This window comes from Microtus pennsylvanicus, chromosome X, assembly GCF_037038515.1.
Source record: "Microtus pennsylvanicus isolate mMicPen1 chromosome X, mMicPen1.hap1, whole genome shotgun sequence".
NCBI classification, from domain to species: domain Eukaryota; kingdom Metazoa; phylum Chordata; class Mammalia; order Rodentia; family Cricetidae; genus Microtus; species Microtus pennsylvanicus.
This window is the reverse complement of record NC_134601.1, coordinates 136,764,517-136,785,989: the sequence shown is the minus strand read 5'-3', so window position 1 is coordinate 136,785,989 and position 21,473 is coordinate 136,764,517. Positions and strand designations below refer to the sequence as shown.

The 21,473-nt window shown below is 47.1% G+C and overlaps 1 protein-coding gene across 13 annotated transcripts in view; it reads left to right on the top strand.

Annotated features, from left to right (window-relative positions):
- Positions 1-18,710, top strand: part of Bcor (BCL6 corepressor) — a 121,725-nt gene extending 103,015 nt beyond the window's left edge. For 7 of the 13 annotated variants that reach the window (XM_075957229.1, XM_075957240.1, XM_075957239.1 and 4 more), the window contains 10 exons: positions 443-629; positions 6,509-6,766; positions 7,127-7,471; positions 8,060-8,385; positions 8,701-8,955; positions 13,791-13,957; positions 15,183-15,328; positions 16,593-16,670; positions 16,837-16,993; positions 18,128-18,555. In XM_075957229.1, coding sequence (XP_075813344.1) covers positions 443-629; positions 6,509-6,766; positions 7,127-7,471; positions 8,060-8,385; positions 8,701-8,955; positions 13,791-13,957; positions 15,183-15,328; positions 16,593-16,670; positions 16,837-16,993; positions 18,128-18,419 — 2,211 coding nt within the window. In that variant the 3' untranslated portion in view covers positions 18,420-18,555. Of the gene's footprint in view, positions 1-442; positions 630-6,508; positions 6,767-7,126; positions 7,472-8,059; positions 8,386-8,700; positions 8,956-13,790; positions 13,958-15,182; positions 15,329-16,592; positions 16,671-16,836; positions 16,994-18,127 lie in introns of all 13 variants that reach the window. The other 6 variants (XM_075957235.1, XM_075957236.1, XM_075957234.1 and 3 more) reach the window with 3 other exon arrangements.
- The last annotated feature ends 2,763 nt before the right edge of the window (positions 18,711-21,473 follow it).

Sequence of the window (21,473 nt, the reverse complement as noted above, 5' to 3'; positions counted from 1 at the left end):
ATAAACCTTTTGAGTTAAATTTCATTTCCAAATATACAAAGGGAAGTTTGTGGGCCATGGTCGTCTTTATTCATTGTACATTTTGTTTCTTTTCTGTTGTGTTTTTCTTTTGTTTTCTTTGCGTTGTGGTTTTGTTTTGTTTTATTTATAACCTTCAAAAGAGAATGTCTGTCTCTATGCAATGGTGTATGTATGGCTATACATATACATTGCGTCTGTATCTATATACACATGACTTTATGGATAAAGAATGTGACTACTCACATAGACACTCTTAAATTTTATCTGTTAAACTTTAAAATATCTGAGTTGTATCTCATAAGTTGTGGTTGGCTTTGGGCAAGCTTTTCTTTGAAAACACTTTCTTTTATAGTATAAGGCACATGAAATAGCCTTTATGGTAAGATGTTGTTTTTTTTTTCCATCTCCGTTCTCTTTCTAGCGTGCAATGATGCGCTTCTCAGAGTTGGAGATGAAAGAAAGAGAAGGTGGCCACCCAGCAACCAAAGACTCCGAGGTGTGCAAATTCAGCCCAGCCGACTGGGAAAGGTTGAAAGGAAGTCAGGACAAAAAGCCAAAGTCAGTCGCCCTGGAAGAGGCCATTGCTGATCAGAACAACAGTGAGAGATGTAAGTAACCCGAGCAGTTGGCTTGTAGTACCATGTCCCTGTGAGAACAGGGCCACCCTGCTTCCAAAGCCTGGGATGGTGAGAGGAAGAGCGATTTGTGGATAATGGCCCTGGCTCCAGTAGGGGATTGCTCAGAGAAAGGGGTCGCTTTGGCCATTAGTGCAGTGATGTCTGCTTGCAACAGCAGGGAATTGGGTGTCTGTGGGATTCTTTTCTGGGACATCATCTCTGTTTTCAAAGAAACACCAGGCTCAAAGTGAATGACAGCCCAATACAATGTAGCAGTAGGAAGTGGGTGGTGAGGGTCAGTTCTTTTTTGTAGCAGCTAGAATGATGCTCTAGCCCTGTTCCTCTCCCACATGACAGGCTAATGTAGAATGGAAACTACTCAGGTTTGTTCCATCAGGTTGGCCAAGGTAGCAGAAAGATGGGAACAAGCATTGGTTGAGTTTGTTTGCTGTCATTGGGAGTTACCAATAGACCCCGAGTGTGGTTTACGAGAAAGATCTCTGTCCACCAGACAGATGGTGGCTTATGTTCTGGAGGTAAAATACGGGAAGAAGAAAATGCCGAAAATGCCTTTCTAAGGATATGCGAATACTTGAGTCTCAACAGCGGGTCCCCTGTTGCTCTGAACCATGGAGAATTCTGAGGGTGTGCAGTGCTCGGTGAAGGTCTTTGGATTCCTCAAGTGTGCATGCCTAAGGTTGGAGGCCGGCTGTGTCCAATTAGGATGCCTAGGTGAACATGGAAGACGGCAGATGCAGAAACTTCCTAGACAAGCCAGGCAGTGACGTTGAATGTTTGAGAGTCCTGGGTTGCTGCCCTTGAAGGTGTAGCACACGCGATATAATTCCTCAGTGCCTGATGGAATCTGAGGGGTTCTGGTCCAGGAACATGTGGTTGGCTCTCTAGAGCACTGTCCTTCCTCCACTTCCTCCAGTTCATCCCTAAGGTCCCACCAATGGTCTGTCTGGTCAGGCTGCAGTGACAGGCAGGACCAAGATTGTTTGCTGTGAGTTAGTCCCAAAGAAAAGTAGTTTCTATGGCAAGCACAGTGCCCTTTCTTCCCTAAGGGACTCTCAATGGGTTTGAGTACGAGTATCCTTACACTCCCCATCAACAGACGTGTATGGGACAGTAATGGGTCTGGGCTGCTCTTGGGTGAAGTAGCAAAGAAAGCCTTCCTCCAGTCTGCTCAGAATGAACACAAAGCAATCCCATCACCAGCAGCTTGTGAGCCCACGGATCTTGGCAAGGCCTGTAAGAACTGAGAAGTAGGCAAGGTGCTTCTGAAAGGGAGGAGCTGTCCACAAGTGGGAGTTCCCCTTTGTTCTGAGTGAATGGAAGAAGAGCTTGAGAGGTGGGAAGGAACTTGGACAGCTTCCAGCCTTTTGGCCCTTTCTTTAGTTTGCAAGTAACATAGTCAGGCACAAAGTGGCTACTGCCCTCAGATAAAAATCAGAGGCCACCCACCTACCTGCCTGGGAGGTCTACCTTCTTCCCAGTTTGTTTTGGTTTGTTGTTGGTTTTTTTTCCCTCTGCTGACCCTAGTGACAAGAAATTGGAGTGGCTTGAGAGGCTCCTTCAAGACAGTGGGCTATTTTGGAGCACCAGGACAGGGCTCCTGCCACTCGTAAGAGCCAGAAATTGTCACCAAGTGCTCTGCAGGTGATGTACAAGAGGCTTGTTTTTCAAGAAGGAACTATGTTACTATACTCATACTTTTCTGGGCAGTTGGTGTTTGTGGCTCACTGGCAGGGACACCCTGAAAGAACTGTTTTACTCGCTCTCATTACTTCCTCAATATAAGAGGACAAGGACTCCTAGATTTTTTCAGCCGTTACTGAATGAGCCCTCTTGGCCGTCATAGCTCAGGTGGGTTTAGCCTGTGCTTTTCATGGATTCCTTTACTTCTCATAGATGTCCCAGAGGCAAGAGCCAAGCTGTTTGCATATGAGAGCGAGGGTGGGGATTTGGAGTACAGGGCACAGGATTCCAAACTCTACCTACTCCTACAGTTTTTGGTTGGTTGGTTCTTTTTGGTTTTTGGTAAGCGTGTCGTACATGAATCTTAGCACGTAACCCATGCTGGCCTTAGTCCTCCTGCCTCACTCTCTCAGATGCTGAAATTATAGGCATATGCTGCCAGTCTCCCCTCCCTTATCCTTCTGAGGCATCCCCTCTGCTCCCAGAATAGACGTAGCTTCTGAGATGGTGGGTGCATCTGGTTGAAGGGGCCATGGTCAGGATTTTCTTTGGCCTCCTTGGTACTGTGGCTGAATTTAAGTATTGTAGAACTTGATCAAATGAATCAACTTCTCTGCACAATTCGTAGGTAGGAATTATCAGTGACATTTTAGAGATGGAGAAGGACGAGGAAGCATTAGCCTGGTCTTTCTTGAACATAAACTACTGTGTCCCTTGCTAGTCTCTTGGGTGACACAGACCTGGTACCTACTAACTAGTAGCCTGAGCAGGAATTGGAGGAAACCTGAGTCAAGGGCCTATGTGGGAACTTGTCCCTTGGAATTTCTCCCCCAGGACAGCAGCAGCATGCTTTATGAACTCCTCTGAGTTTGGAGCAGAGAGATGCCTTGGCATCAGTCAGTCACCTGGTCTGTTCTGCTGTGGGTGACTGACCTGCAGAGGGGACTGACATCCAGGACAACCCTCAGAAGTCTTAAACTCTCCCATCTTGTTTAGTGCTCTCTGGGCATGGCTGCCACAGTGATGAAGTTGCTTTGTTGCTGTGGTGATTTGTAAATGTTGCCATGGTAATGCTTCTATGAGGTATAGTATGGCAGCACAGTCACGATAGATTATGGGATGGATATATGTGCTGCAAGTCATATGACCATGCTATAGGGGAGCAAGTATCAAACACAGCCACACCCTCATCTGCCCACATGGCATGACCAGGGGGCCAGTACAAGCAGTGGGTAGAGCCTAGTGGTTAGGGCTTCTGTTGTCTCTTTCCATCAGCCCATCTCATTTGCTTTAAGGGTAATCTTGTAGGTAGTGGCTAGATTGGTCCCATTTAAGGAGGTCTAAGTCAAAGTGTATGGAAATGACATGAAGCATCCCATGGCTGATGGCAGGCAGTAGGTAGGGGTAGGTTTGCTTCACGATTGTTGTTAGTTCCTGGAAGGTCACCCTGGTGCAGATTTTTGGGACATCTCTGAAGGGAATAGGAATTGTTGCCCTAAGATGCTTGCATGGCGGGGGGTTCCACCCAGTTCATTAAGATTTGGAGAATGGCAGAAAAAACAGCTACGTTAATGATCTGTGGACTAGTGTAAACCCCAGACTGATCAGGGAGAGTTCTTGAAGATAATTTAGAATGGAGAGATAACAATGGACACTGCTCTGGCATTTTCTTGGGATAAGGCAGAAGGGGACATGCCATAGAGTGATTCACAGTCCCCAAGGCTCAGGAGTCCAGTGGCCAGATGGATGAGTTGTGGGGAGTTGAAGGAGCTAGTGAGCAAATGTGTTCTCCATTCTTCCCTGCCAGCTTCCCTGTCAATGAGAAGCGGATGGTAATGGAGCGATGGGGACACCTTTCTACCCACTGTGTACAAGTTTGCCCTGATGGTAAAATCCCAGAAGAAAAGGAGATAGCAAAACCCCTGGTTTTGTAGGAATGCCCCTGTTTAGTGAGGAACAGACAGGCCAGCCCGTAAAATGGGTGGTTTTCGAGGGCAGTTTGGGCAAAGGGTCACATGATTGAGATAAGTCGCATTTCACTATTAGGAGTTGGCAGTGAGGCTGAAAATGAAAACCTCCCCATGAAAGTTAGCTTAGACAGTGGTACAGGTGCCTACGTGAGACCTAGAGTTCAACTGCAAGACTAGGAAGTCAGTGTAAAACACTCGGTGTAGAGAGAGTTTTAGAGATTGGCTAGAGCGAGGGAGCGTGATGCTGGAAAGGGGTAAGTGAGGCAGTGCAATCTGGGCTAGGCCCCACACTGAGTATGCTGCCTGGTACCTTTGTTTCACCTCACCTACCAAAGGGTGAGGTGAAGTATACTTGAAAATGCTGGGGCAAGTGCAATCCTAGCATCCTGCATAAGTAATTTCTCTGGCCTTTCCCTTTGCCCTGAGCAGCCTGAGTTGGTGAAGCTTATCCCTGGATGAGAGGCAGCTGGTCATAATGTTCCCACTTTATAGCCCAGCGTGGCCAAGTTGTAAAGTGGTACTGTTAGTGCCAGAGCTGTTAAGAGGGTCACAGAGTAGCTAGCACAAGTGAGACCCTGCCAAGCTGAGTGCAGTGGTCTATGGCAGCCTGCTTGTCTTCTCTGGCTGCTGTCAATCCTTATGACAGAACATTGCCATTATTACCAGAGGCCTGCTTTGACTGTGTCCTTGAGTTAGGTATACTCAGAATCACAGGGGCCTGGCTGCTGGCTGTTGTCTATAAGGTGTACCACCGTGAAGAGGAGGAACGGCTGGGGTTGTGTGGCCATTCCTTAGCTCAGATTGGATCCAGCTTTCCATGCCCAAGGTACTGCTCACCTCGCAGCTGACAGCCACTCAATACTGGATTGCCCTTGAGAGAAGTTGATGAGGCCTAGCTGCTTGGAAGGAAGGGTAGAATTTGAAATGGATTGAGCTCAGCCTATGAGGTGCATGCTTATTTTATCTACAAAATGACTTCTGCATCACTACCCAAAAGCCAGACCCACATCCCCAGTAACATGTGGGATCATTTTAGTGGTCCATGGGTAAGCACCGACCCTTATGGTAATGGTTACATAGTGGGTTATTTTTTTGTTTAGAGGATTTATTTTGTGTGCGTGCACACACATGTCACAGTTAATGAATATACGGAGGTCAGAGGCCAGTTCTCCTTCTAGGTAGTTTCTAGAGATGGGACTCAGTTCCTCTGCTTTGCAACAGGTACCTTTATCTGCTGAACCATCTCACTTGTTGTTTATTAGAAAATCTGCCATACCAGAACAATTTGTGGGGCAGTTCTTAGCTAGAACACTAGGTACTGGTGCTGGGCTTTGATTCAGGGAAAAGGGAGATGCCTACTGGTCTTCTTGGAGAACAGGAGCAGCCCTGGGTGTGGGGGGAGGGGCTGGAGCCAGCACTTTTGCTAATGCTTGCCTGGCTACAAAAGACCCAACTGTGAAAAGGGTGAGGTCTTGTCTAGAGATGTTTGCTTGAGAGAAAGAGTGCAGGTTAGGTGACCTGAGTCCCCATGGGGATCCCCTATTTTGGACATTAAATGAGAGCAGCTCCTTGATTTAGTGATAGGGATTTCTGTAGGCAGCCATCAGATTGAACCCTTTGAAGTTGTCTCTAAGGAACCCTTGCCTTTGGCTAAGCTGGGCCCCTCCTCCCAGCAGCCCTGGGTCTGCAGGGTTCTCTGCCCCCTCTTGCCCATCAAGGTCCTAGTTTCTTTCAACACTCCCATCTGCGCTCCTCGTTTTTTACCATCTTCTGTCTGTCCATTTAAGTAAACATATATTTTGCCCCTTGGGTACATGACATTTTAGGGATGTTTAGTCTTTTACTGCAACCCTCTGTCCCTCTGTATTTCATAATAATGACTTGAACAAATGCTTTCCTGGAGATTTTTTTTTTTTTAAAGCTTAACCAGACTGGGTTGAGAGTGTGGTTACCTTAGGCCCCAATTACAAAAAAGTCAGGAAGACAAGGTACCTCCTGCCTTGCCTTCTGCTATACTTGCTGACTCGTTCTGGCATGCCCTTCCTCTGGAAGCAATGATTCTGATGGGTGAAGATTCTGTCCACCAAGACCTTCGGGTGTTGATTGCCTTGGCCATGGCAGTCCTGCTTATTCCCCTTATCCCGCCTCCTTTGGAGAACCTGGACCTCATTTCTGCATTCTTTTTTTCTTCTCCCACAGGCGAGTATAGTACTGGAAACAAACATGATCTCTTTGAAGCTCCAGAGGACAAAGATCTTCCTGCGGAAAAGTATTTCTTGGAGAGGCCACCTGTGAGCGAGCCACCCACTGACCAGGGGGTGGTGGACATGCCGCACAGCCCCACCCTTCGGCTAGATAAGAAACGTAAAGCATCAGGTGACAGCATCCACACTGAGACCACTGTGGAAGAGCTGTCAGAGGACCCTCTGAAAGCTAAGCGGCGACGGATCTCCAAAGGTGAGCTTGGCCAGCTTCCACTGCCTGCTTGGGAGGCCTGTGCATGCAACCGCAGAGGGCACCCCTGAGTGGGACACAGTGGGGTTATTGCAGCACCTGTTCCCTCCCCTCCCCCCATAGACAGCGGATGAGTATCTGGTGCAGCCTTGACATTCCCATGACACATCCTGAAGCCCTGGGGAGGTGGCACCCACTTTCCCTCCCTCCAAACCCAGAGGCGGCCAAAGGAAAATAAGTGACCTGTGGAAGCAGAGACAGTGGCCACACCCTCCCCCTTCCCCACCCCATTGGTGCTATGTAAGACAGTTTGTTCCCTCCCCAGGGGGCTTTTTGATTAATTTGTAGTTATTTCTCCATTAGATGACTGGCCTGAGAGGGAAATGACAAACAGTTCCTCTAACCACTTAGAAGACCCACATTATAGTGAGCTGACCAACCTGAAGGTGTGCATTGAATTAACAGGGCTCCATCCTAAAAAGCAACGCCACTTGCTGCACCTTAGAGAACGCTGGGAGCAGCAGGTGTCGGCAGCAGAGAGCAAGCCTGGCCGCCAAAGCAGGAAGGAAGTGACCCAGGCTGTTCAGCCTGAGGTCACCTCCCAGGGGACTAACATCACTGAAGAGAGGGCTGGCAGGAAAAAGGCAGAGGCCAAAGGCAACAGAGGCTGGTCTGAAGAGTCCCTCAAACCCACTGACCATGAACAAGGTATGCAGAGGCCGCATCTTGATTATCCACTCTGCCCCTAGAGGTTGGGTTGTGCCTTCCTTCCATGGGAGAGGGCCTTTGGAGAGAGCCAGGGGACCTTGAGGCATCCGAGTTGACTCTGACTGGGTTGTGTGGTAGGTGGTGCATGTCTTTGCACACCTAATTTCTGGATTCTCTCCACTTCCTTGCTTATTTCCCAGTCTATGACTGGTCAGGAAGAGAAGGCTGGGTGGCCGCACACCCTCGCCAACACCGTCCCTCCAGGCTCAAGCTGCCTCGGTCATCCGGATTCTGGGCACCCTAGTCCAGTGGATGGGGAAGAGTAGAAAGAGCTGGTTTCTGTCCTCTTGTCCCGGCCCTTCATAGAAACTTAGCTCTTGGCATTTTGAGGGTTAACCTATTTGCTATTTGAATGTGGGATAATTAAAATATTAATGCTTTGAAAACATAATTGGTATATCTTTAAAAACTGAAGCCGCTCCAGTGATCAGTGCTAACAATGGGCTTTTCTTTCTGCATGGGCTACAACTGTGTAACGCCTGCTTCTTCTCCCCCTCCCCCGCCCGTCACCGCCCCCTCCGTATTTAGGCTTGCCTGTGTTCTCCTGCTCTCCGCCCATGAAGAGTCTTTCATCCACCAATGCAAGTGGCAAAAAGCAGACTCAGCCAAGCTGCACACCAGCCTCGAGGCTGCCTGCCAAACAGCAGAAAATTAAAGAAAGCCAGAAGACAGATGTGCTGTGCACAGATGAAGAAGAGGATTGCCAGGCTGCCTCCCCGCTGCAGAAATACACTGACAACAGTGAGAAGCCATCCGGGAAGAGACTGTGCAAAACCAAGCACTTGATACCTCAGGAGCCCAGGAGGAGCTTGCCCATCACAGGAGACTACTATGTGGAGAGCACCGACAGCAAGGTACCTTTTGCTAGCTCCCGCCTTGGGCTTGCTTCGCATGGACTAAACTCCCATTTTCCGGGACTGAGCCCCCTCTCCCCTTCACATCACTTCTGTCCTAGAGGGGCATGTGTTCTGGATGGCCATGAAGTTTCAAACCTAGAGTGAGGCCCCATCCCCAGCCCTCCTTTGACAGCCCCTCCCCTTCCTAAGAAGGAAAAGAAAGTGTCTTTCTCTATGGGTTTGACATTCTGTCTGGGAAGAGGCTAGAGCAAAGCGGTGGATGTGTTTGAAGGTTCACAGCCTTACCTGTGCATACCTTTTCTCTTGTGACAGATGACTGTGCGGAGATTCAGAAAACGACCTGAGCCCAGTACAGACTATGATTTGTCGCCAGCCAAACAGGAGCCAAAGCCCTTTGACCGTTTACAACAATTGCTACCGGCCTCCCAGGCCACACAGCTGCCACGCTCAAGTTCTCCTCAAGAGACCACCCAGTCTCGCCCCATGCCGCCAGAGGCTCGGAGACTTATTGTCAACAAGAATGCTGGCGAGACCCTCCTCCAGCGGGCTGCCCGGCTAGGCTATGAGGTGAGGGGACTTGTGGGCACCGTGGATCGGGAGCATTCAGTAACCTCTGCTCCAGGCTGGGGGCAGCAGCTTCAGGGAGGGGCTTGTTGAGCAGAGCCCAGCCTCCTCCACATCAGGAGGTGTTCCAAGACCCAGCAGGATGTTTGTGTTAGCCCGACTCTGGCTGCTGTCTCTGGCTAGGTCCACCTGGTAGAGGCTGCAGATGTTCAGGTAGGCCTCTCTGACCAGGCTTTTGCTCACTTATGTCCGTTACAGAGTCTGACATAACCTAGGACTTGGCGCCTGGGGCAAATTTTAATGAATTCATTTGGTTTTTGATTACTAAGGGTGTAGAGAAGTGATTAGCTCTATTTAGGGTGGCTTATGCTATTGCTGGTAGAAAGGTGGTCTTTGGGGGTAAGAAGTGACTATAGGGAGGCTTGACATGGACCCACTGAGGTGGGGAAGGCAGCACTGACGGGGCAGTGGTGGCCTAAGGGCTCTGCCCCAAGCTCACGGCTGCCAGTGTACCTCTGCTCTTAAGCCCGTGTGGTCCACAGCAACTCAGTTTGCCCTTTCACCGCCTTTGCTCTGCTCCCTGCTGTTATCTGCACTTTCTGTTGAGGAAAGTTGCAGAGAACGGAAGAGCTGAAAGATAGTGATCCCGTACAGCGACTGCTCAGCTCAGTCCGGCCCGGCACCTTCCCTGGCACCTCTCAGCCTCTTCTTGTACTGGGCCCTTTCCTGCAGTTCAGAACCTCCTGGTGCTAACTGCCTCCTTCTGCACCCTTGTGCACCCCGCACACACTTACCAGTTGAAATTGTGATGCAATAGCCCACGGGGCAAAGGCTTTTTTTTTTTTTCCTGACATCAGCCCTCTGGGAGTTGGATGGCGAAAATAAAAAGCAGCTCAGCAAGTGTGGAGGTGTGAAGGAAAGACATTGCAGCATCCTTACTGGCCCACAGCAGGGTAGGGCCGGCAGGACCCCCGCGGCCTGAACTTCATTGTGATACCATTATAGTTCCTGGTGGGATCACCCAGCCCTGTGCTAGCTAGTGACCCACAGCCCAACCTGAGAATTGTGACTTTGTAGGTGAAAACTTGAGGCAAGGATGGTTCTTGGGTGCGCTGGTGTTTCTTTTTTTAGATCTCTGGATTATCTCAGAAATAACTAGATGAAAGATTGGTAGTTAGCTCAGTTAATGTGGATTAGGCACAAGTGACCACCGATGTTTTCCCACAAGCTGAGCATCAACACCTAGAAGGGTGAGGCTGTGTGCAATGCGTCCTTTCCTTCCAGGGGCTTTCCTTCAGCTGTGCTGTGGCTTCCGGCAGCTCACCAGGGGAGACAGGGAAGGAATGAGGCTTCCCTCAAGGGCAGCAGGCTGCTTTGCTCATAAAGAAACAAGGCTTCTATCCTAGCCTTTGATCTCGCATCATTTCCAAAGGTCTTATTCCTTTGCAAAAGAGAGTTGGCAAGGCTCAAGAGACCCTTGTGGCTTCTCTAAAGGAAGAGTTTTTATACAGCCAGTAGGTCTGAGGCCTGGACTAAGAAGCACTTTGTAGGCTCTGTTCCTTTGTCCCAGGGAATATTTATTGAACTTGTCTTCCAACACACAGGCACATAATTTTCAATATGTAAATTTCAATGCCCAGTGTTTTAATTGTTAATATTAAAGCATTCCTCTCACCCAGAGGCTGACTTTCCTGCATTTCTTTTAGCAGAATTTAAGATGTTGGATGATAGGTCATTCAGATGTGGCGGTTTCGAGCTTTCTAAGTGAAGGACAGTTTCCATAGTTTCGTAAGGGACTGCTTGAACACACAGCTATGGAAGAGTTCCCCAGGAGTGAACTTTGACACTGTTGCTTCCTGTTTGGCTAAAGATGCCTTGTGTGCAATAAAAAGGCTCTCCCTGTCACCCACGCCTCATTCTATTGCTGCTAATGTGGGTCTAGGGGTTCACAGCAGCCCCCTCTCTCCAGCTTTGTCTTAACCGCTGATCAGGCCAGGCACACTCACGCTGCTTGGCTCCTGCTAAGAAGGCTTCCATTGCTCCAGCTAAAATGTCAGTATGCAACCACATGCTTGTGCGTTTAGTGGTGATGGTTAAATTTTCTATGAATTAAATAAATCATGTTTTTAAAAAAGTTAATGAGGCATTTAATTAATTAACAATGTCGGGTTTATGGCCTTTATGGTTATATTTTGCGGTTAATGGCATTCAGCTTATGGCCCTTAACAGAATTGTCCAAGAAAAACAGTTTGATTTTGTTTGGGAATGGGTGGGCTGTCCTTCAAACACACCCATTTCTGATGCAAAAAATAACTGAGAAATGTGTTAGGCAGGCACACGTCTTCACCCTTCTCTGTTGGGGACTGCAGTTGGCATCTCTTTAGAGGCTAGCACTCTCCCAGCTAGGAGAGTGATATTAGCTTGCTTGAGCCCAGCAGAGGGTCAGAAGGATGCTCTTGACAGCTGGATCAAAGCCTTCCAGCCAGAACCTTTTACTGGACTTTTTGACTTCCCAGCAGACGTGGGAGTCTTGCCCCTCTGTTCCGCAGTCGCCCTAAGTGTTGGATGAAAACACTCCCTTCTTCCTGCTGTTTCCCAGACTGTGGAGAGTAGTGTAGGATATAACAGCAGACAAGCAGATCTCAGGCCAAGTAACACCAGTGCAGCGGAATGAGGGTAGACTGTGGCAAATGCCTCACCTTGTGTGTGGTCACTGTTGCCTTTCCCGCCATCCTCCAGGACAAGAGAGAATCGACTTAGTCTTGTGCTCTGACTTCTTTCATTTCTAGGTTCCCTCAGATCAGCCCTGTAGTGATGAAGGTTTCCAGGTGAGGGCCATAATTGTCAGAACAAATAAACCCTGGGTTGAGAGGACACCAGGCAGACTGCCGGGATCCACATAAATTGATCTTTGCACAGCAGTCGGTGGTGCTCAGGGCCAATCCCAGAGTCACATGACAAGGTCTCGTCCTGGCTGGGGAACACAACTCATTAGATTGCAGCCGTCCACTCGAGTCTGGCTAGTGAAGACCTGCTAAAAGAGCAGCAGCTGCATGCAGTATCCTGGATACTGGGGCTCAGAGGATTGTGGGCATTCTGGTAGGTTAAGACCTGACGGAAGAAATGCCTTGCCAAGCATGCCTTCTCTTTTCCTCCCCTTGCTTTAGAAGGGAGCTGCTGTGGCGACCTGAAGCAACAGGGCACGGATGGTCATATTTACCAGTGTATAGCCTTAGTCTCACAGGGAAGCATCTGGAACATCCTAGGTAGCACCCAAGTGAGCCTTTACCTTTGACTGAACTGTCCTAGAAAGGGTGTTAGAGATTTTTCACAACCCACTTCACGTCTATGGGTGGCCAGAAGAAGCCACCCATATTTTATGTCTAGCAGGCGAGTTCTCCGGTGTCACAAATGGTAGGCCACCCTGCGTTGTCTAGCCCCATTCTTAGAAGTTAGTGACAATTTGCTTGGCGTGTCTTAGGAGAAGATAGTGTAACCTGTTTCCTGGTGACAGATACTGTTCAATGTGTTTGAAAACTTGCCTAATCATGGTAATAAGACATTGGGTAAATTACTGCTGTGCTTACTAGGAGTGGTTCATGGTAATATTTTAACATGCTAAAGAAGTGAGATTAATTAACAATAGTGATTCTGATGCAGACTGTTGACACTGAATGCCTTCTGCTGAGGGAGGGGCACACTTGTTCTGTTTTGTTCTAGTATGTGATCTATCTGATTCCTGTCATTGACTTAAGTAAATAAGCGTGTATTGCATGGATTCAGTCTTTAGTAGAGGGAAAAGGGAGGAGAGGTGCGGTTCTTTGAGGCCCTGGTGTCCGTGTGTCCATGTGTGTGGTGTGAATGGAACCCATGCCAAGGCTCTACTGCTGAGCTACTTACTGTTGTGCCAATCCATTTCATGTCTCTTTTTTTCCACCTGTCTGTTTGGGCTGGTTGACTGGTTGGTTGGTTGATGGTATTTTGAGGTAAGGTTTCTCTTTGTAACAGTACTGGCTGTCTTGGAACTCACTTTGTAGTCCAGGCTAGCCTGGAATTCAACAGAGATTCAACTACCTCTGCCTCTCCTGAGTGCTGGGACTAAAGGTTTTTGCCGCCGCCACCACCCAACTTCTTGTTTTTAAGAGGGCATTTTACTTTTTGTATCGCAGGCTTCAAACTTAAGTCATCCTCCTGCCTCAGTCCTTTGAATGCTGGAATTACAAGTGTATGCCACCTCCCTTGGCTTCATCTCTTGGTGAGGGCTAAGATATCTGGCAAGAGTCCCCTTAGAGCTCTGCCTTCTGTCTGCACACAGGGATGCCATCTGCCTCACCTGCTCTGGGTTGCAGGGTGTTATGGCGCTCTTCCATTTTGCTTCACTTTGATCATCCTTGCTTTTATCTAAACTTGGCTGTTTACTATCTGTAGTGACCCTGTTGGAGCCTAAATGCCATAGTACAGATGAATGTGCCCTCGGACTTGTTTTGGTGAGACAAGATCTCACTCTATATCCTAGTCTGGCCTCAACCTTCTGAGTGTTGGGAATTATAGGTGCCTTCCAATGAGCCCTTTTGAAGTCTTTGCAGCTGAGTCTCCACATACTCCCTCAGTAACGAGACAAGTGTTTTGGTTCATAAACAGCCTCTGGAGACTTGGGAGAAGGTAAAACACATTTGATTGGGGCTGCCCAGCTGTAGGCCCCTCAATAAACATTCAGGCACCACCCAAACCACAGTGGGTTCTCAGGCCTCAGCTTATAGTCTTAGAACTATGAAGAAGTCTTCCTTATGAGGTGACTGTGTGGTGATCGGATGGTATTTCTCGCTCCCTCCCCACAGGAAGTGGTCTTATACTGCCTGGAGAACAAGATCTGTGACGTGAATCATCGTGACAATGCTGGTTACTGTGCACTACATGAAGCTTGTGCCAGGGGGTGGCTCAACATCGTTCGCCACCTCCTTGAATATGGCGCTGATGTCAACTGCAGTGCCCAGGATGGAACCAGGTCAGTGGTGTATCTTGTTCTTCCTGCTTCCTGGCATTGCTGTCAAGCAGACAGTAGCTCTCAGGGAATGCAGAAACCCCAGGGGGGAAAGATGGAGAGCAAATTGCACCTGCATTGATTGCAGCCTAGAACTGAATTGAACAGATTTTTGTGGTAGGTGATGAAAACCTCCCAGTCTTGACCAGTTCTGTAGTTCTCCCACAGACCAAAGCCTCCCAGAAGGCCATGGCCCTCCATGAGTCAGGGAGACAAATACTGCCTTATAGATCCTTGAGCTGTTCATTGCCATCTGTGAAATCACCATTCAAAGTATTTGTGAGCTGAAACACCCCTTGGGACAGACTGAAGGCCATCTATGCCTCCTTCCACTGGTTCTTCGGTCATCACCCACATCCATCCGCGCCCTAATAGTCACCTTGTCTTGACCTCTGTTTGATCAATAAGACTCACATCTGAGTCAGCACAGGCATCTTGCTGACATTGTGACGGGACACTCTGGGATTCAGGACCCTGGTTCCCCTGACGGTCAGAAACACCCAAAGGGTAACCTGTGGATCTTTCACGTTTTCTTCTTTTGAGACCAGGTCACTCTTAAATAGTCCTGGCTGTTCTGAAACTTGATATTTAGACCGGGCTGGCCTTAAAATCTCAGAGTTCTACCTGCCTTTGCCTCCTGAGTGTCATACTTTGATAATAGCATTAGCTCAGGGGACTGGGGATGGTATGTGTCCTCCTGAGAATATGCCACTGCCAGGCACTTGGCTTCCGGACAGATAGTGCTGGAGCAGGACTTAGAGAATGTTTCTCTTAGCAAATTCTGCTAATAGCAAAGGTGACTGGCTTTTTGTTGGTTTGGGGCTTTTTGTATAGCGATTGCTTGTTGCACTGGCTTCTACAGTGGTGGAAATTTTCCTGTCTGTACCTCATTTCACTGAAGATATTTTCATCATAGATTTAAGATCTTCCTTAGGCCTAAGGATAAAATAGGTGTATACTTGAGAACTGACCCTGAGGTAGTCCCATCCCTGGCCCCTTTGAGGGTTAGCTATCCATAACAGTTGCTTGTTTAGACTTTGCTCCCGTCACTGTGCCTTGGTTTTCTTCTGTATGTAGTGGTACCCAGGATGCTCACTGTAGGAGGCTTGCATGTATTCTGTTTTCCCTGCTTCTAGATCAGACAAGTATGCTGTGCACAAGCTTAATGCCACTGTGTGTCTCTTTCCAGGCCTCTGCATGATGCTGTGGAGAATGACCACTTAGAAATTGTCCGGTTGCTTCTTTCCTATGGTGCTGACCCCACTTTAGCCACATACTCAGGTAGAACCATCATGAAGATGACCCACAGTGAACTTATGGAGAAGTTTTTAACAGGTATGATGGAGTTCAATGGATGATCTTATTCAAAAGTTCAATTCACCTGGGCATATGGGGCTCAGCTCCAGTCCTAGGTACTCTGAGAAAATAAGAATGTGTAAGGCCATCTGATTAACTTATCAAAGGCTGTTCGGGGGGGGGGGGTTAGGTTGGGCCTGGTGTGTGTGTGCGTGCCTTTAGTAGTTGAACACTTAGCATGTATGAAACCCTGGGCTTCACCAAAGGGCAGAGATGGAAACTGCATATTTTAGATTTGGGTGTGACTATTCCGAAAGCTAAGGTTTTTCTATGGGGAAATCCTATTGTAGTGAAGCCACTTGGCTTCTTCACCATAATATTTTAAAAGTTTTCTGTTTGTTCTTGTTGTTGTTTTGATTTGGTTTTTGCTTTTTTGAGACAGAGTTTGTCTCTGTAACAGACTAACTGTCCTGGAACTTGCTCTGTAGACCAGGCTGGCCTCAACATCATAGGAGATCTGCTTGCCTCTGCTTCCTGAGTGCTGGGGTTACAGGCGTGCTCTCTACCATGCCTGGCTTTATTTTTTTGTTTGTTTTTTGGTTTTTGTTTTGTTTTTCAACATAGTTAGTTTCATTTTCTACAAATCCATTTTTCACCTAAGTATGACCCATGGGTTTACATAGCAAGTCTCTGAAATTACCCAAGCTCCCAGGCATGCAGTTTTGCGCTGTGGTGTTTGGTCTTAGGATAAACCCATCTTTTAAGCCCCCGGTGTTATAAGATCCTGAAAACAAGCTCAGTTTCGTGACTGTCGGACCCTTGTGGTTAAGCTCCTCATCAGACACTGCCAAAGAGTTCCTTCAGCTGGCTCACGATCCATCCATGCCCACCTTAAGTAGTGCTTACTGAAAGAAGTTGTCTGGTGGATTGGAGACAAGTTGGAAAATACAATTCTTCCTCAGTTTTATAAGCCTCCCAAGCTTCTTTGCTCTCATTTTGGTAAGCCAGGGTAGCCTGTCCCTCAGCAAGTCAGGAACTACAGAGGGCTTCTAAAAACTGAGAGGTGACTTGCAGGCACAGTCACGAACCAGCCTATTACGAGTTTCTAGGGAAAAGGCATCCTAATTGCTTTAACATTTGTTCTTGTCAGATAGGATTGTGTTTTGTATGGGGACTGGATCCCATTGTATGGCCCAAGCTGGCCTCAAAGGTAGAATCCTCTCAAGTTCTGAGATTATAGTTGTGTGATACCCCACAGAACTTGCCAGTATATTTTATCTTCTGTCGCCCCCTCTCTCTGCAGATTACTTAAATGACCTACAGGGTCGCAGTGATGATGACCCCAGTGGCGCTTGGGAGTTCTATGGCAGCTGTGTGTGTGGTAAGCATCACTGTTTGTGCGTCCTCCAGTGAGAATGTTGTTGCCTGCTCTGGGTGAAGAAGGCAGGGGATGGGCACTGGCACAGTGATTTGGTTGCTCTGGCTGTCACCACAGCCAGCTAATACTCTTCAGCTAACTGCTCCCTCTCTCCTTTGCCTTCCACTAGAACCAGACGATGAAAGTGGGTATGACGTTTTGGCTAACCCCCCAGGGCCGGAAGACCAAGATGAGGAGGAGGATGCCTACAGCGATTTGTTTGAGTTTGAGTTTTCGGAAAACTCTCTCTTGCCGTGTTATAATGTCCAAGTGTCCGTCGCTCAGGGGTAAGCATGGCTCTCTGTGGAACAAACTACCAAGCTGCTTGAAAAGCAGTTTGTCCCTTTAGGCAGGTGAATGGTGGGTGGCTTCTTAGCTGTCCTCAGACCTTGGCTAAGGGTCCAGATCAGTTATTTATGCCCAGTGGAGGTAGAGCTTACCTATAACATGGTTCAAACTGCCCTCGTGAGTAAGTGTATCTTTTCAAGTCATTCTTGGGGCCAGTGGGCATTGAAGCCGGGAACTGAAATGCCACGGAAAAGCCGCCATCTTGAATAGTAGAGCAGCCAACAGTGAAGAAATGAGTCTTCCCCTAGCAGCTGTCATCCCATCCCCCAACGAGTCAGCCTACGGTCTCCCCCAGGCACTTGAGTTATAATTGGACTATAGTGATAAACTACCTCCTCACCTAAGAATAGGACAATTATCTAGGACACTTGGAGTCCTTAATGTGTTATCAGATTTGGTTAGTTCCCATGTTTTCCCTATGGGTGTGCCACTGCACCTTAATAATCAGTCCTTTGGGGTGTCCATGTCAAGAAGCTGCTGTGCTTTGTGTTAACAAAGGTGTTTAATGAGTAATGTCCTCCTCTGCTCTGAAGGTATAAACACGTATGCCATTACTAACAGTGACAGAAATTCTAAATTGTGTCAGGCTCAGAAGACTTACTAAAGCATCCCTTCTCAAAGGTGTCCCAACCCAGATAACTGAAGGATGGGGATAGAACTGGGAAAGGGGAGGAGAGGTAGCCTTCTATGTTTAGTGATCTGTTGGTGAGGGTCCTCAGAGAGGTCAAAGAGGTTGGGATATAGGCCTGGTTTTCCTCACTGAGTACAGGGTCCACTGGAGAAGCATGATGCAAGTTTTAGGTGTGCAAGACTATCCCCATTTGTTTCCACCCATGGCAGTGGGCACAGTGAAGCTTGTGCAAATTCTAGTAGATACTCTCTTTATAAAAGCAGATCTGTCCCAAATTCTTAGGCTGTGGTTCTTCTCCTTATCTTAATGACCAGCGGTGGGGTGTGGTAGGACAGGGCAGAAGAGTTGGCTAGAAGATCCCTGGCCCTGGTTAGTACTCAGCTAGTCAGGGTGCAGAGGTACCTTTCCAGAAATCTAACTCCCATCCCTTTTTATCTTCTAGGCCACGAAACTGGCTACTGCTCTCAGATGTGCTCAAGAGGTTGAAAATGTCCTCCCGGATTTTCCGCTGCAATTTTCCCAATATGGAAATTGTCACCATCGCAGAAGCGGAGTTTTACCGACAGGTCTCTGCAAGTCTTTTGTTCTCCTGCCCCAAGGACCTGGAAGCCTTCAACTCTGAAAGCAAGGAACTGTTGGATCTGGTAGAATTCACCAATGAGCTCCAGACTTTGCTGGGCTCCACTGTGGAGTGGCTCCACCCTAGTGACACAGTCCCTGAGGGCTACTGGTGAGCCGCCCGCCCTGCCCGCCACTGTGTACAGTGTGTTATAGTGTTAATCCTTGTGCATATATGTCATAATACGACGATTTCTGTAAAGAAAGGACACTATTACATATTAAAATATCTCTTCTTTATATAAGAGAAGTTACTCCAGTCAGAAGAACCTAGAAGTCTGTGTTTTCTTTCTAAACTTTTAAGTCAGTTTTTATGAACCTGTTCAAATGTCTTTATTTTTCAGTGCACACATGCTTTGAGATATGTATGTTTGTTTTTACTTGGAACATTTTTCTTTTCTAAGGAGAAAATAAAACAAAAGAAAAAAAAGAAAAAGGAGCCCCATACTTTATTGTATAATTTCATACAAAGCTTTGGTGGTAGGCCATGACCGCAGCATGTGGTCAGAACTGTGTGGTTGGTTTGGGGGAGTGGATTGGGCAAAGGCACTTGGTGGCAATGTACTTTTATGTTTTGTTTACAGACTACCTGCTCATGCCAGGTAAATGCTATTGGAGGCAATCCAGTAGTATGTAATATAAATTCAAACGATATCCACACACAACAACTAATTGTATGAAACTTTTGTATCCTAATTTAAAAGCTGTGAAATTACTTTTCACACATCAAACCGGATTGTTTATATGTTTAAACATTTTATGCTCTTATTTAAAGAAGACTTTGAGCTATTTTTTTCTGTACCCTGTAAAATATTGAGAACTAACATAATATGTTGAGGTTGCTTGAAAATGTACATAAAACTAAAATTTTCTGAATTGTGTGTTTATGTTTGAGATCTGTGTTTTAACTTTGTAAGTAAATTCTCTGCCTTTGTATTTATATTTTACAAAAATTTTCTTAAAAGGCAATAAACCTGTTGAGGAAAGGAGCACATTGCAGTACATCCTTTGTATTTCTAGAATGTTACTAGTTTCCTTTAACTGTTAGTGATGGATTCCAACTTGCAACCGATTTTGTTTCTGTAAACTAAGGTAGAATACAGAGTTCAGGGGAACTGTGCTAAGAATCTGATCTATCATCCTACTCTGAGCGCTGATTTTTAGATCTATCTCTCTGATCCTTTTTTGAGGTACTGAGGATCAAACCCAAGGCCTCACATGCTAAGCAACTATACTACTATTGAGCCTCACCCCACCTCTTTTTGAGACAGTGCTCACTTTCGTCCTGAGCTCAAATTCAGTCCTCCTGCCTCAACCCTCCTGAGATCCTGGGTTTATAGACATGTACTGGCACATCCGACTCTCAGCTCTTCTCTTGCCCTTGCTCTTGATTGCCAAGCTTCATCAGTTGCAGTCCCATGCCATTGCCAGCCCTTAGTCCTTTCAGAGTGTTTTTCTCTGAAATGCTGTATTTATTGTCACGTCTGTCCCCCTTAGGCCTCCTTTCATTCTATTGCTGTATTTAAAACCCTAATCAGCAAGGCTTACAGTTTCAGCTTTTGTGCTACTTCTCCTTTTCGCTAGAACCATCTACTAGTATTAACAATTAGTCCGTCCTCCTAAAGACAGACTGGAAAGCTGTAACTACTGGATTCACTTGCAGCTGGTTTTACCTTCCAACACCAGAAACAATCAAAACAGGAAGACTGGTTATGAGAAGACACTTCCAGTCATTGTCATAGCATTCCAACATCTGGTTATCAGTTGGAGTCTTCAGTACCCTGTGATGGGGAAGCCTACAAATGCCGTGGCCTGACGGGTAAGACAATCAACGCATGCTTGGGAGTGAGAAATTTTTGTTAGGAAGATGATTGCCAAGTGAAATTTACAATGTGTATTGAAAACAAGGCAGCAAGTAAGGTTTCTGTTCGTTGTATTTTGGTGAACTTTTCTAATCATGAAAGCAAATTGTCACACATTTTTCGACAGAGTACTCTTCCCCACTCCAAATGGATAAGATTTGATTACCTAGAGTCTCCTTAAACTGTCGATAAGAGGGCCAAAGCATGGGAGGGGGAGAATTGGCTAGCAAGCAAGACCAGCCCACCAGTGCTGCCTGCTGAAGCGAAAACTCACCATAATAATGCTTAATTTTTAAAAAAAAAAAGACATTGGATGAAAATAGAGAAACTAAGACAAAAACCAAATTTGACTATAAGCCAAAACAAAGTTTTGTGTCACCTTGATGACATGGCAGAAAGACATGGCCGATGTTCCAAACTTACCACTGTGGTCCTTCCGAGTCAGCACTGTAGTGCTGGGTTTCCAGGCTTACCTCTCTCCTAACACGGTACTTTTTTCTTTATTGTTACCTTGTTGGGTACTTTAATTGATGACTGTTGCTTGAGAATGGATGTAATGTAGCCCAAGGATGACCTTGAACTTGCCTTCTTGCCTCCACTTCCTATGTATTGAGATTATAGTACCGTGATGCCCTGGGGTGCTGGGGATCAGACTCAGGGTTTCATGGTAGACTCAAAGGCAAGCATCTACCAACAGCTACATCTCTATCCCAGAACATAGCACTCTTGCATGTTAATCCTCGGTGGGCTATAATCAAAGCACAAAATAAGACAGGGGCACAGATCTACTGTGCTGGCCCTGGAGTAGTATTTGTATTGTACTACTGAAATGTCTTTTGTTACATTATAAGGCAGAGCAAGTGCTCAACATGATGGGGATAAGAGCTGCTGTGACTGGGGACACGCTCATAGGGAATGTAGGGAAAGGAGAAAGAATCTTAGGGTGCCACAGGTGACTTGGAGTTCAGAAATAAACAAGATTTCCAAGCACAAAAAAAGTGCCCAAGAAACCCTGACAGCCCAGCAGCAGTAAGAGTTCTCAGACCAGGTTCTTGGTCTCCAGGCTCTAATCTCCACTGTCAACACTTTTATGCTTTTGTAGACAGCTAGCCTTAAGTCTGTAGCAGGGCACACACAGGCAAGCCTGGCCAGTTGGGGTCCATATGCCCCCTGAGGTGACCATTAAGAAAGAGCCAGATGCCAGGCAGTTGTACTCTGGCACCTTTAATCCCAGCACTCGGGAGGCAGAGGCAGGCAGGTCTCTGTGAGCTCAAGGCCAGCCTGGTCTACAGAGCGAGTTCCAGGACA